The sequence below is a fragment of the Stegostoma tigrinum genome, chromosome 3, assembly GCF_030684315.1.
Source record: "Stegostoma tigrinum isolate sSteTig4 chromosome 3, sSteTig4.hap1, whole genome shotgun sequence".
In the NCBI taxonomy this organism is placed as follows: Eukaryota; Metazoa; Chordata; class Chondrichthyes; order Orectolobiformes; family Stegostomatidae; genus Stegostoma; species Stegostoma tigrinum.
This window is the reverse complement of record NC_081356.1, coordinates 793039-808326: the sequence shown is the minus strand read 5'-3', so window position 1 is coordinate 808326 and position 15288 is coordinate 793039. Positions and strand designations below refer to the sequence as shown.

At 40.2% G+C, this 15288-nt stretch overlaps 1 protein-coding gene across 1 annotated transcript in view; it reads left to right on the top strand.

The window, feature by feature from the left end:
* Positions 1-15288, top strand: part of LOC125450680 (A disintegrin and metalloproteinase with thrombospondin motifs 19-like) — a 456336-nt gene that overhangs the window by 219933 nt on the left and 221115 nt on the right. The window contains exon 11 of the mRNA XM_048526734.2: positions 3034-3135. Coding sequence (XP_048382691.2) covers positions 3034-3135 — 102 coding nt within the window. The remainder of the gene's footprint in view (positions 1-3033; positions 3136-15288) is intronic.

The following is a 15288-nucleotide window of genomic DNA, read 5'->3' as shown; positions in this document are numbered from 1 at the left end:
ATTCTCTCGTCCAAGTCATTAATAAAAATTACAAACAGTAGAGGCCCAAGGACAGAGCCCTGTGGAACTCCACTCACCACTGACTTCCAGGCAGAATATTTTCCTTCTACTACCACTCGCTGTCTTCTGTTGGCCAGCCAATTCTGTATCCAAGCAGCTAAGTTCCCCTGTATCCCATTCCTCCTGACCTTCTGAATGAGCCTACCATGGGGAACCTTATCAAATGCCTTACTGAAGTCCATATACACCACATCCACAGCTCGACCCTCATCAACTTTTCTAGTCACATCCTCGAAAAACTCGATAAGGTTTGTAAGGCATGACCTACCCCTCACAAAGCCGTGTTGACTGCATTTGATCAAGCCATGCTCTTCCAGATGGTCATAAATCTTATCCCTCAGAATCCTTTCTAACACCTTGCAGACGACAGACGTGAGACTTACCGGTCTATAATTGCCGGGGATTTCCCTATTTCCTTTCTTGAAGAGAGGAATTACATTTGCCTCTCTCCAGTCCTCAGGTACGACTCCAGTGGAGAGCAAGGATGCAAAGATCTTCGCAAGTGGCGAAGCAATTGCATTTCTCGCTTCCCAAAGCAGCCGAGGACAAATCTGATCCGGGCCTGGCGACTTGTCAATCTTAATGTTTGACAAAATTTTCAGCACATCAGCTTCGTCTATCTCTATCCATTCCAGCATGCACACCTGCTCTTCAAAGGTTTCATTCACTACAAAGTTCGTTTCTTTCGTAAAGACAGAAGCAAAAAACTCATTTAGGGCTTCCCCTACCTCCTCAGGCTCCACACACAAGTTCCCTATGCTATCCCTGATCGGCCCTACTCTTTCTTTGATCATTCTCTTATTCCTCACGTAAATGTAAAATGCCTTTGTGTTTTCCCGGATTCCTTCTGCCAAGCCTTTCTCGTGCCCCCTCCTGGCTCTCCTCAGACCATTTTTGAGCTCCTTCCTTGCCTGCATGTAATCCTCTCTAGCTGAACTTGACCCTAGCTTCCTCCACCTTATGTAAGCTACCTTCTTCCTTTTCACTAGAAGCTCCACCGCTCTCGTCATCCAAGGTTCCTTAATCTTACCCCTTCTTGCCTGTCTCAGAGGGACATATTTACTCATCACTCCCAACAACTGTTCCTTAAACCGTCTCCACATGTCTATAGTTCCCTTACCATGGAACAACTGCTCCCAGTCCATGCTTCCTAACTCATGTCTAATCGCATCATAGTTTCCTCTTCCCCAATTAAATATCCTCCCATTTTGCCTAATCCTCTCCTTCTCCATCGCTATGTAGAATGTGAGGCAGTTATGGTCACTATCACCAAAATGCTCTCCCACCACAAGATCTGATACCTGCCCCGGCTCGTTTCTGAGCACCAAGTCTAGAATGGCCTCTCCCCTCGTCGGCCTGTCAACGTACTGCGTTAGGAAACCCTCCTGAACACACCTTACAAAAACAGCTCCATTCAAATCTTCTGCTTGAAGGAGGTTCCAATCAATATTGGGAAAGTTAAAGTCACCCATTACAACAACCCTACTGCGTGCACACTTTTCCAAAATCTGTCGACCTATGCTTTCTTCAATCTCCCTGCTGCTATTGGGGGGCCTGTAGTAAACCCCTAACGAGGTGACTACTCCCTTGCTGTTCCTAATTTCCACCCACACTGACTCAGTAGGCAGATCTTCCTCGACAAAGGAAGCTTCTGTAGCTGTGATACCCTCTCTGATTAGTAGTGCTACACCCCCTCCTCTTTTTCCCCCCTCCCTATTCTTTTTAAATGTTCTAAACCCTGGAAGATGTTTTTGAAGATCAACAGATTTGTTTCAAGATAGTGTTGAGGTTTCTGACGGTAATAAGGGATAATAGCCTGTTCATTATAACATCCCTCTGTCTACTATTTTAATAGAGATGTTAACTCCATTTAAGCATTTGCCACATTTAACTTTGTGAGGCTAATTTAAAAAAAACTGAAAATTGCAACCTGCACTTTAGGCGAGGGACAGAATTCTTTGACAAGGTAATGGAGTAGTTGTATGGTTTATTAAGTACCAACTTCATGAGCTTGACTGGTGCATATTGCAAAATGCAAATTCCCAACAGGATCAATCCATACACTTTAATGTGATGGCATATGTTTCACAAAGAAAACCAGTTTATCTAACTTTGTTGCAAAGCGTTTGTGATGACTTGGAGTTGTCATGGTACCAAGAACTAGAGCAGATTATTGTTTACTCCTCCAAACTGCGTTCTCAATAAATAAGACTCTGAAGTTGTCAAATTAAATTTCCATGCCGGCGAGGTTGTTTGGCAGTTATTTTGACTTGTGATGCTTCAAAATTTGTATACACTTGACAATACCAGTCCCAACATTTTCAGGTTTACTTAATGCCTCCAAGAGGTTGGCGGAGGAGGACTCCTCATCTGCTCCATCTGTTTCTTTTCTATTTTTTCTCTCTGTTTGTGTTTTTTATTACATTCTGTCTTCTTACTTTCCGCTCTGAGCCTCGAGTGAAGTCATTGCAGGCTCTGGCCTCAGTACGAGTGCCCGGTCTCAACGCCGACTTCCAGCCTCGAGTGAACTTAGCGACCTCTCAGCACTCCCAGCATCGAGAACCTCGAGATGAGGCCTGGTGCAGCCTGGAGGCGAGGGCCTGGTGTAGACTGGGTTGGAAGGACTGTTATTCCGACCTTTCATTTCTTTATCTTTCTAATTTGTTCCTATGATTTTGTCCTTAAGAATCTGTACCTAATTCTAACTCTAATGAATAAATACCATAATTTTATGTCCTTCATGTAATTTAGTGTGAAAGCTCCAGTCAGCGTAATGAAATAGGAGGGCAATGCAGAATGCAGTGTCCCTGCCTTTAACTCCAATGCCTGGCATCCATGCATTGCTGTCTGGCTTACTCATTCAGTGTTATTCCTATCGCGAAATCTAAGCTGTTTTCTTTTTCAGAAAATGGAAAATACACCTTTTTTTTGCTTCAGAAGAAGTCACTGTTCCATTTTTGTCCTTTGTTGTAGCATGTCATATGTACTGGGCTATGGTGCAAAGTAGATGGTGAGCAGGAATGCAAAACCAAACTAGACCCACCACTAGATGGAACAGAATGTGAAAGAGAAAAGGTAAGGACTTTATTCTGTGTTTAAAACATTCTTCATTTCGGTTTCCTTTTTTTTTCTGGATATATCAAAGTTGCAAATGTTTGACTATCTGATACATTGCATCTCTTTCTATTTGATTTCCATTTTCTAAAGAAAGATAGAATAGTAAACTTTTAGGAATAGGTGAACTTAACTAGTCCCTGCTGCGACTATGATTATTATTTTATTCATTTGTCACCTTGACCATTCTCCATGTCAATGTATTGATCAATCAGGAGCTAATTACCAACCAATCAGCACTTGTTTCTCAAGGTGTACAAACTGTTGTCCCCTTTTGAAATGTGATGTTCTTGTAAAATGATAAGTTTCCACGGTATGACTCCTTTTTCAGCAATTTTGGGAGCATTTCACAGAAATATAAAAACCACAGTTATTGACACAGCATAAAGAAAAAAAACTGTACCACTAAGTTGCTAAACATGAAAATGGTGTCAAATTTTTAAAGTAGTAATCATTCTCTAGTGGGTGATTTATGGGTGGACTAGATGTTTGAGCTTCGTTATACCGCATTATTAATCTAACGTTTAAAATAATTGATAAAATTCTTTGTGCCGGATTGTGGCAGGGTGGAAGTGTGCATGGAAAACATTACAGATTTTACAGCCTGGGCTGGTCCAATAGGCATCGACTGCATGGGAATATGTTGTATTTCTCAAAGTAATGCTCCTCCACACTCTACATGGGCATTATTCTGCCAACAAAACTCCATTGGCCAGTTCTTTACAGTGACCAAGGTCTTATCTTGAACTCCACAATTTGACCTTCAATGACAGAAATTAATGAGGAACCACCAAATGTGAGTATCTGATTTTCACTTGGACTTTTTTTGAGGAACTGTTGTTCCAAGTGATTCATTGTCAGGACATTTTCAATCTATAACATGATTTGCCCCTTTCTGGTGAACCAGACATTACACCCGCTGATTCAGCTCATTATTTTCCTAAATATTGGTGTTAGACAGCTGCCTAAATAATGTGTTCCCTTTCTTTTATATCATACAAGAGTCCAAACTTATTGTATAATGTTCCAAACTGCAAAACACCTATTGACTCACTCTTATTAGTAGCATTTTACGACTTTGAGTATTTTGAATAACATGCGATAACTGCTATTTATCTCTAGGGATCTACTCACTTTGAGCACTACCAATTTCTTTTCATTGATGGCACAGTGCTTGGCCACAATGTGGAAAGAGAATTAAGAATAGTGAAGGGGAAATTGCTCGTGAGTAGCTCATAGAATTTCTACAAGCAGAAAGAGGCCATTTGGCCCTTTGAGTTCTCATTAATCCTGCAAAAACCATTGTACCCAGACACAATTCCTGTAACAACCCGTCTCCCCTGGCTAATCCACCTAGCCTGCACATCCCTAGACACGATGGGGCAATTTAGTATGGCCAGTCCACCTAATCTTTGGACTGTGGGAGGAAGCCTGAGCACCCAGAGGAAACCCATGCAGACACAGGGAGAATGTGCAAACTTCACGCAGACTGTTACCCAAGGCTGGAATAGATCCCTGGTGCTATCAGGCAGCAGTGCTAACCACCGAGCCACCCAAGGTCAGGTACATGATGGTCCTGTTGTTTCTCACCTACAAGAAAATGCAAGATGAAACCTGAATTCCACTCATCCTGTAAACCATTGTTCACATCGAACTGTTCTAAACACATGCTTTTCTACGAGGTTCAACCAAAATCTAGAGAAACTGTCCAGAAACTACTCCCACTCTCTCCTTTGTGTCAGAATATCTACAACACTTCATCCAGCTCAGTCGCTCCAAAGTGATACAAGTTGGAGACATTAACCACAGATGCGGAAATTGAGACTGCCCAGATGAATACATGTTCCCACAAACTGCAGTTCAGAGTCACAAGTTACTATGCCATATCTGAGTCTAAATTAATTAGATTTAGTTTTTTTAGTTTCGTTTGCATCATTATTTATTTTTCTACACACTTAACTGCAATAATCTATAGATATAGTGTTATAATTTTACCACCTCAAGTTTCCACACAAGGTTCAAAAACCATCCCCCATCCTGTCTGCACTGAATTTTCATACCAACCTTGTTAATGTTGCACTGTTTTTTTCAAAAACAAGTTACATCTGAACAAGGTTCCTCACTAAGACCAGACATTCATAAAATCATCGCTTTGTTGTCAACATTGAGTCTAACCAGGTGAAGTGTTAGTTGCAGAGTGGTGATTCTCAGTGTTGTTTCAACACTATACGTCAGCTTCAAACTTAGCACTCCTTACAATGTTAGTGTGACATTTCTATTTCCTGTGGCCTCTTGTAGTGAGATGACTAATTAACACTAATTGGCAATGTTTGTGCCATGGATCCATGCCAAGCAAGGAGTTTAAGCAGTCTCAAACTTCTTACATGTGGAATCCCTCCAGACAGCGTGCACACAAACTTACAGTTGATCTGCATATGGACCTAGAAAATAAAGGCCAGTTCTTAGCAGTTGTACCACCCAATCTCATGTGGTTTGGAGCTTTCTACTTCTGTTAATTTATTGAGTGACTGGACTTCTTGGATTTCAAGCTAGCGTACTTTTGGAATTTCCATTAGCTTCAATTCATTGAAGCCAGAATTGTAAGCTCTGTATTTTAGGTGATTTATTCACAAATATGATTTGATGAGTTAGTTAAAGTGAATAATGGAGATTTTAACTCCTAGGCAAAAATAATAGGAGAGGTGTTGGCATCACTGTCTGGGCATAAAGTTTTTGGCTGGGTCTGAGTAAGATTTTGCCAGCCAATTGTCTGGCAAAAGTGGGTCTAAACATTTAACAATTGCTACCCAGCAGCACATAGATAAATCCAGGAGAGATTTGGGAGGGCTACACAAGTGACAAGGAGAGGGAATCTAGTGCAGCAGAGGCTCAGATTTTCTCTGTAGGATTCTGGCTTCTTCTCACCCCACAAAGTGAAATATGCTGCTGATTTTCTGGGACTTCTGCACCAGTTCTGACAGTTTTTACTGAAGTCAGCATGAAAATTAAAATTAGGCCCCAATCATTGCAGAGCCTGCTAGAAATTAAATGTGCCCAGTCGAGCATTATCTACATGTTGAATCCCCCTGAATGTCTTTGGTTTGTTTATCTTACCCTCTGTGCTTACAGTATCAATATTTTTCCATTCTGTTGGCTTCAAGGAGTAAAATCAGATGAGGTATAAAACAATGATGCTGTCAATTTTGCAATAACCAGGTTGGGTTAAAATTGGCCCAAGAATAAATAAAATTCTTCACAATACATTAAATATAACCTAGCCAGTATATTACAGAGCCTCAGCGTGTCCACTGTTGACATAAACTTTTATTCTGGCTATATTTCCCACTTTTCTAACTGATTTATGTTACAGCTGTAAAGTTGTTCCAGCATAGATTCACCTTGTACAAATGCTTGTGGTTGATTACATAAATAAATGCCATCATGTGGCGGTGCCGGTGTTAGACTGGAGTGAACAGGGCCAAAAAGCACACGACACCAGATTATAGTGTAACAGGTTTATTTGAAATCACAAGCTTTCAGAACCTCACTCCTCCTTCAGCTGTTAGTGAGAGAGTTGGCATCGGAAACGGAATTTATAAACAAAAGATCGAAGGGTCATAGAACTGATGTGAATGTATTGAACAAACCTAAGAAGGTTGTTAAATCTTTAATTAGTTAGAAAGGAGATGCAGGTTTCAATTGATTAATATTGCAAATCCCAGAATATCTTTCAAGTCACTGCCCTGTGATAACTGAAGGTTTTATCAGTTCCCTCAGTGTACCAGAGGTGACATCCAAGAACAGATAATGCATTTTAAGTGTGAGGCCTTGTTTACAATCTGGCAGTGTATCAACTTGGTGTCAAATTGGTTTTATTTTGAAAGTAGGAATTTATACAATGCCACATTGTCTACAAATTGTATGGATTTTGAACTAAATAGGATGTATCTGCAAATGCAAATTCACCCAGTTGTGTGTGTGTGTGTGTGCTTGAAAGAGAGTGAGTGCAAGAGAGAGAGAATGTATATGTGTGTGTGAATGTATAGTGTGGTGACATAACCTGTAGTGCTCCTGAACCCAAGGTCCCAGTTGAGGCTGTCCTAATGGATACCAAATTTGGCTATCAGCCTCTGCTTAATGACACTGCATTGTTGTGTATCCTGAAGTCCACCTGGGAGGACATTTACCCAAAAATCCGAGGCCAAATGTCCTTGACCACTGAAGTGTTCCCCCACAGGGAGGGAATCTCCCTGCCTGGTGATTGTTGCGTGGTGTCCATTCATCCATTGTCTTTGCCAATATACCATGCCTTGGGGCGTCCTTGCCTGCAGCAAATGAAATAGACAATGTTATACAATTTGCCTCTTACTGTAATTGTAGCCCAACTTCAGAGGAAGTTGTATAGAAGATTATATTACTTGTATTGCTTTGCTGCAGACTCACTCAGGCCCTGACTCAACAGTAATTAAAGCAGAAAGTGTTGGAAAAACTCAGTAGGCTTGGCAATGTGTGTGAAGAGAAGTCCAGCCACTTACTGTATCAAGCCCAATATGACTCTTCTTCAAAACACTGTTTCCAGACTTGCTGAGATTTTCCAGCATTTTCTATGCTTAATACAAATTTCTGCTGTCTGCAGTATTTTGCTTTTTACCTGACTCAGTCATAACTGAATATAATGTTGCAAAGTGGGTTCATGATAAATCTAATTCTCTGTTTATGGCTTTGGGATTTATTTTTTGTTCATTTGTGAGATGTGGATGTTGCTAGCGAGACAAGCATTTATTGTCGGTCCTAGGAGAAGGTAACGGAGGACTGCCTTCTTGAACAGCTCATATGAAAGAGGTAAACTACCCAGAACTGTAAAGGAGGGAGTTCCAGAATTTTGACCCAGTGATAGTGAAGGAACTTCACTATATTTCCTAGTCAGGATGGTGAGTGGCTTGGTGGGAAACACATAGGGGGTGTTGTTCCTATGTATCTGCTGCCTTTGCCCTTCTCAGTTGGTAGAGGTTATGGGCTTGGAAAGTGCCGTCGGAGGAGCTTCGATGAGTAGTATTTCACAGCATATTACAATTATCATTGTCCTTATTACAACAAGACCTAGTTCTATAAAAAAATTCAGATTTCATCTGCATTATCACCATAAATTAGATTTCCACCATGACTCCTATCACCAGTTGGAGCACTCCAAGGGAATTCCTGACATTTTAAATTAAGCTTTCAACAACATGCCAGAATAGAGTAATGAATTTTGCTTTTAAAAACCACTGATTTATTTTAGGCCCTCAGCCTAATTATTTACAATTTGATTTTTGAATGATCTATCATTAGTGATGGAAGCACATTACATCTTAAGATTTGGCTTAAAGATCGAAGCCTGTCAGTAGATTTATTTAAAAGGAAGGAAACAAGTAACAGTTGTAAAATACAAATAGATTTTGTTTCTGAAAGTTCAACATACAAATATTTTACTTTGTATCTTTGTGTGAGAAAAATGATCGAAAGATTGAAGCTTTGCCAGTGTCATGTTAGACCTCAACCTGGAATCTTCCTGAAGCCTAATTTTGAACAGAAAAGTCATCAACCAGGAGATATCATTAGAGCAATTATTTGGCCTTCACCAATTCATGATTTCTTTGCAAGTGCATTATAACGTGCTGTGCAAGTATTCCTTGAAAATGGAGTACATAGTGGCCAAGTTTTAATCTATACTCTGGTAGTAAAACACTGTTCATGGAATTAGAAAAATGGATTTCTGAGCATTTTGAACCAAACTTTGAATTTCTGAAGAGGCACAGGTGGAAGCTGCAGTTTTTGCCAGTCTCGTTGCTCATGTATGTAAGAAATGGTAGATATCCACATGACTCTTCAGAACAGATCCTTCTGGACCTTCTTCAAGTTGGGCAGTTTAGAGGGCAGTAGTAGACCATCTTCTGGAATCGAGTCCTGAGACATACTGCCAAATGAGAGTTACCGGCCAATCAGAGATGAGCAGTTTGTCCACTTGGCAATGCCACTGAAAGACCCTGGCTGCAGGCAGAAGAGCAAGCAAGGTAACAGGGACCAATGTATCAAGTGAGTGGTCCAGGACTCGATGAAGCATCATGGCATTAGTTCAAAGACACAGAGGAAACCTTCTGCTAAATAATCAACACTGCCCTTGTGGGGATTTAGTCCTGCTTTCACATTTAGGATAGCTTTGATTGTGTTGTGTGGCATTAACACTGCAGTGAATGGGATAGATTTCAGGCACATCTGGCTGCTGGAGAATGAGCATCCACGAGGCATTCTGGGTCATTAGTAACAGCAGATATATACTCTCTCACAATCTGTACCTTCTTGGTTTTACATAGTCTCCACTCTACCAATATAAGCAAGTCAAGGGAATTAGCCCTGGTTCAATGGAGATTGGTGGAGGCTTTGTCAAGAGCAGCATCAGGCATCTTTGAAGAAGCTATTAACCTGATAAAGTTACAAGACTGTGCTACTTACATGCCAAGCTATATGCAACAGACAGAACAAATGGATCCCACCATCAACAGATGAGGTGCTGGTTTGTCACATCAGCCATGAAAGATGGTGGACATTTAAACAACTTGCTGGAGGAGGAGAAGGTCCACATATAACACCCATACTCAATGATGGGGGTCTTCAGCACATCAATGAAAAAGCCAAGACTGAGGCATTTATACCCATTTTCAGTTCTCCTGTCAATATTTTCTCAATCACCATCAAAGTGAAGGATGGCTGAAGGAACTGAGGCTGATGCAAATCAGGAGCAAAAACAGAAGTTGTTGGAAAAGCTCAGCAGGTCTGGCAACATCTGTGAAGAAAAAGTCTGGGTTAATGTGTCAGACTCATCTGAGGCAGTCATTGCATCCAAAATGTTGACTCAATTTTTTTCTTCCCAAGTGAAGGAAGGCTTAGTTGACAGTGCTATCAAGTAGCATTTGCTTAGCAATAACCTGCTGATTGATAATCTGTTGGGCTCTGCCAGCTGGTAGCTGTGCAATTGATGAGAAGCATTGCAAGAGATGGTTTAGTCAAAGATTATTAAAGTCTGCAGAGAGGTTGAAAAGGATCAGGAGCAATATGGCACCATGGTCACTTTTGAATGAAATGTAATGTGTATTTTGATTGTGGTTATTTCAGTACTGTGTGAGGTACAGAATACAGACAGGGAAAATACAAATAGACTATTGTGGCACTCATAGATGAGGCCATAAGACAGTAGTATATTGGAGCAGAATTAATCCATTCAGCCCATTGAGTCTGCTCTGCCATTCAATCATGGCTGATGCTCATGTTTCTCAATACCACACAAGTCAAAGTGGATTTTTTAAAGCATGTTTAAGAGAGAAGAGGGATCCATTTACAGTGAATGCTAGAAATGGAGCAATGGAGGGTGGTGAGTCATCGTCAGTTTAATGAGAATTGGCTCAAGAGCAGGTGGATGTTAGGCAGGATGACCTGCACCACCTTCAGATTTAAGCAAATATATAATTTAATTGCCATAGCCTTAGCAATAGTGATTATATGTGGAATTTCAACCATCCGGTTATCATAGAAATGGTATGTTTGTAGAGGTCATGATTTATAAGGCACCCAAGAAAGATCCTTTATTATCACGTCATTGAAGTCACGAATGTCTGCAGTATCTTTCTGTTAATTTTCTTTTCTTTTGATACTGGATGTGTTGTGGCAACGAGAGATGAACAACTTGAAACTATATGCAAGTACTGTAAGGCTAATTCCCTCCTGTCACTAGATACAGTATTATTATTTCAGTATGCCTGTGAATGTCAGTGATACAGAAACATTTGTTACATCTAAAATCTTAGGATCCAGTGGATGTTTTGAAAATATGATATGGTTCATTATATATTTTGACAGAAGGGAAATGTTAAGGAAATTTGTCAAGGTTCGGTTGCTTCCTGATTTGAATGTGCTGTCAGTGCTTTTGAAAAATGCTTCTGAAAAATATAAAACACTCAGCAAATTTGTTGACAGGGGAATAATTTACTAACTAATAGCTTTTTCTTAACATTATTTGTCTAAAATAGTTTCCTCTATATATGTATGCAGCATTTAAACTGATGTTGTAAATTCCAGTCCCATTTCTGTTTAACTTCATAGCACCCCCTCCATCTGATGAAAGAGGGTAGATTAAATTTGATAGTCCCTGAAAACCGGCACAAGGATTACAGTGCAGGACTAATCTGCGCCTGTTACTCTTGATTCAGGCAGATTGCCAATTTCTGCACACTCATTGACATGATTGCAACGCGCAGACAGAGCTAAGCATTCTGGTGAGTGGTTGAAAACTTAAAAGACTGAAAACGGTACGAGCCTAGCATTTGTTAAAGTTATATAGCACCTTGTGCAAAGCTAGCCTGCATCTTTTAAAGTGAAAATGTATTGTGGCTGGATTAAGTGCTAAGAGCTATTTTACAACTGCTGATCTGTGTAAGTCAGGAAAAAATGGGCACAATGTGAGAGAGAGCATGTGCCAAAGTTCTCCAGGCCACGCTGGAGGCTTTTGTTGAGGGTACAGTGATGTATGATCTGTTCACAGGGGGCCAGGAAGTCCTATTGACAAACTCCCCGGAAGCAGTGAGACAAGATAACCACGATAGTCAAGGACCTGCCTGTAATGCAGCAAGCAGCACCAAGATCCCTTGCACAGTTGGTTATGGTCAGTGAAACTGACTCAAATGCCATTGCCCACAACTACACCACTAGCCTCTCACACTGCTCAGTGCACTGCACATACATCAATCATTTAACAACAATTTCTGTCCATTAGAACGATACCTAACATTCACAGCTTCATCAGCTCCTCACATATGCAACGCTGCTTCAAGCCTTGCGGCCACAGTTCCTGTTTGTGCACACTGCCAGATTCCACCCAGACTAGTTACACTGATATGTCCCTTTTGTTTATGAAATAAACTAACAATAACGAGGTAGCAGGTGCTAACAGGCACAGTTTCCTATCCTTGCCCACAAGGAGAAGATGGAGTCCTATCTGATTTGTGGGAGCAGAAAATCTGCATTTACTTGATTGTTTAAAAGATCATGCTGTCCATTTTCAAAATGGAAGGACCAGCAAACTGAGATCAAAAAGAAGTATGAATAAAATGGTGCATTAAGGCCCACAATTCTGATATTCACATCTACTGGGTAGAATATTATCACAAATAACAGAAGGAAGGAACAATTATGTATCAACAAAGAAAGAATGTTGACCAGATGAGTTGAGCAGGCATAGTGAAGGATAATGCCAGTATTACAACTTTCAGCCAATGCACATCCCCACAGTGATGGTCAATGTTCAACAGCCAGGTCAGTATAAGAGAATCCAGACCTGACAGTCCAATGGGCAAGCACCTATTTGTAAGCATCTTCACCTATGACTTTCCACAATTGGAAATATGACACGATTCACATCCTTTCATTTCCTTTGCAGACATGTAAGGAGATGGAAAATGCCAAAAAAATGTAAATTGGTATCTGGACTTGGTTTCAAAAACAAGTGAGTCACAGTGTTTTGGATTTGCACAAGACATTGATTAAGTAAACATTTTGGTGTTCACATATCCTGTATAATTCCAGAATTCCATTATTGGGGAATATTTGATCCATAGAAAATGAAAATTCAGTAGAAAGCTATGAAGGTGATAAGTTTAGTAACATTTCCTCTTCACATGCCCTTGCAACTGAGCAATCCAAGGGAACATTAATTAGACAGCTAGGAATGCTCTCTCTCAACTTTAGCTAAATGATGATATTTGAACACATACCTACTGCAAATACAAAAGCATATTGGCTTCCCAGTAGAGTGTATGGGAGTCTCAAAATAATGTAAGGCTTCCTTCTCAACTTTCCATGGCCATGAAGAAGTTATATATTCCAAGGGTCACAGGCCTGGAAACTGGTACTAAAATGTTAGACCTTCTATCATTGCTTGCTAACTATATAGTTAAGGAAATCCCTGAAGAAAGTTTATTTTTGCTAAAACTCTTCAATACAATGGCTAATTTAAAGAAATTATGCAAGAAATGTCAGCACAGTGATACAAATGACAGACATATCACACCGACAAAACAGACAGAAGTTATTCTCATGATACCATCAGTCTGTTAGGATTGACTAAAGTAGAAATGAACCTTCTTGCAGACAAAAGACAATAACATAACTTGTCTTCTTACCTGTTGACAGGATGTCATTCGGCTATGTACCTACAAACTGCATCTATGGGGCATTGTAATGAAGAATGAGATTTCAATGTCACTAAAACCAAATAAAATATGGACAGATTACTGCTTTGTTCAAATAATTTGTGACTTAACCATTAGGTGAAGAGACCAAATGAACAGCTCTTGTGGATATGTCTCATTGTCATGGTGATCCTGGATAGTTGTGATTGAGCTGCAGCATTACGGATGTGAACAGGTGGTGCAGAAGGCAAGGTTGTCACCTCCTCAGGAATAGCACACAAAGCTCCTGTATTACCATCCTGTTGTAATCACATGGAAATTTTAACCAATTTGATGGAAGTCGATACCTCAAGATATTTTTGAAGAATAGACAAGCGGTAAATGGTGTATGACTTCAAAAACTAATGCTAATCAGTGTTTTAAATAAAAACCTTCTTTAGACATGTCTATGGCATCAATGGGTGAAGCATAGGCACTCTCATGATCAATATATGCTGGTTCTCGTCATATTAGAGACAGAGAGTCATAAAGTAATCATTGATGCCAACAGGGAGCTCTGAGAATGGGCTGATTCTTGATTTTGATCCAATCCTAGGTTGATCCTTGCAGTTTCTTCACCAGAAGAAGGTGTAACCACCACCTTCTTCCCTCGACTCTTGAAAGTGGAATTGCAGGTAGATAGGATAGTGAAGAAGGCTTTTGGTATGCCTGCTTTTAATGGCCAGTGCATTGAGTATAGAAGTTGGAAGATCGTGTTGTGGCTGCACAGGGCATTGGTTAGGCCACTTTTGGAATCTCCATTCAATACTGGTCTCACTGCTTTGGGAAAGATGTTGTTAAGTTCAGAAAAAGATTTACGAGGATGTTGCCAGGGTTGGTGGTTTGAGCTATACGGAGAGGCTGAATAGGTTGGGACTAACTTCTCCGGAGCATTGGAGACTGAGGGGTGACCTTCTAGAAGTTTATAAAATCATGACAGTCATGATTAGGATGAATAGTCAAGGTCTTTTCTGCAGAATATGGGAGCCAAAAACTAGAGGGCATAAGTTTAAGGTGAGAAGGGAAAGATTTAAAAGGGACCTAAGAGGCAACATTTTCATGCAGAGAGTGGTGCTTGTATGGAATGAGCTGCCAGAGGACTGGTGGGAACAGCTACCAATGCAACTTTTAAAAGGCATCTGGATTGTTAAATGAATAGGAAGGGTTTAGAGGGATATGGGCCAAATGCTGGCAAATGAGACTAGATTTGATTGGCATGGACGAATTGGACTGAAGGGTCTGTTTCCATGCTGTACATACCATATGACTCTGTACACATGACTCTATAACTCAACCATCAAGATTAGCTATAAAGCACGTGCCTATACTAAGAAGCAAATATTAGTGGAATCTTACCCCAATCAAACCTGTCACTAAATTCCATCCAATAGAAATATTTTAATATTTGCATATTGCATACAGCTCAGAAACTGCAGTAAACCATTTGACTACTCAAACTTGCTCTACTGTTTGATCAGATCATGACTTTCCAACTCCTTATATGCTCTGACTTCTTTGTCGATCAAAGATCCATGTAACTCAGATTTTAAAATATACAATGACTAGTCTACACTGCATGCTTGCTGAAGAATAGAATTCTTCAGACTGGCAGACATGAGAGAAAAACATCTATCCTAATCACCATCTTAAATCCCTTGTTTCTAAGGTAAACCCCTGTTTGTGGTCTCTCACAGAAGAGAATATAACCTCTCATCATCCCTCACCGTAGTGGTTATGTTTCTTTGTTGAACAAATGTTGGTTATTGAATGGAAATATAACACTCAAAGCTACAGCAAAGTACCATCATTGGAATTTCAAGTGAATTTTGGGGATTTTGTGTCATCTACCCTTTAG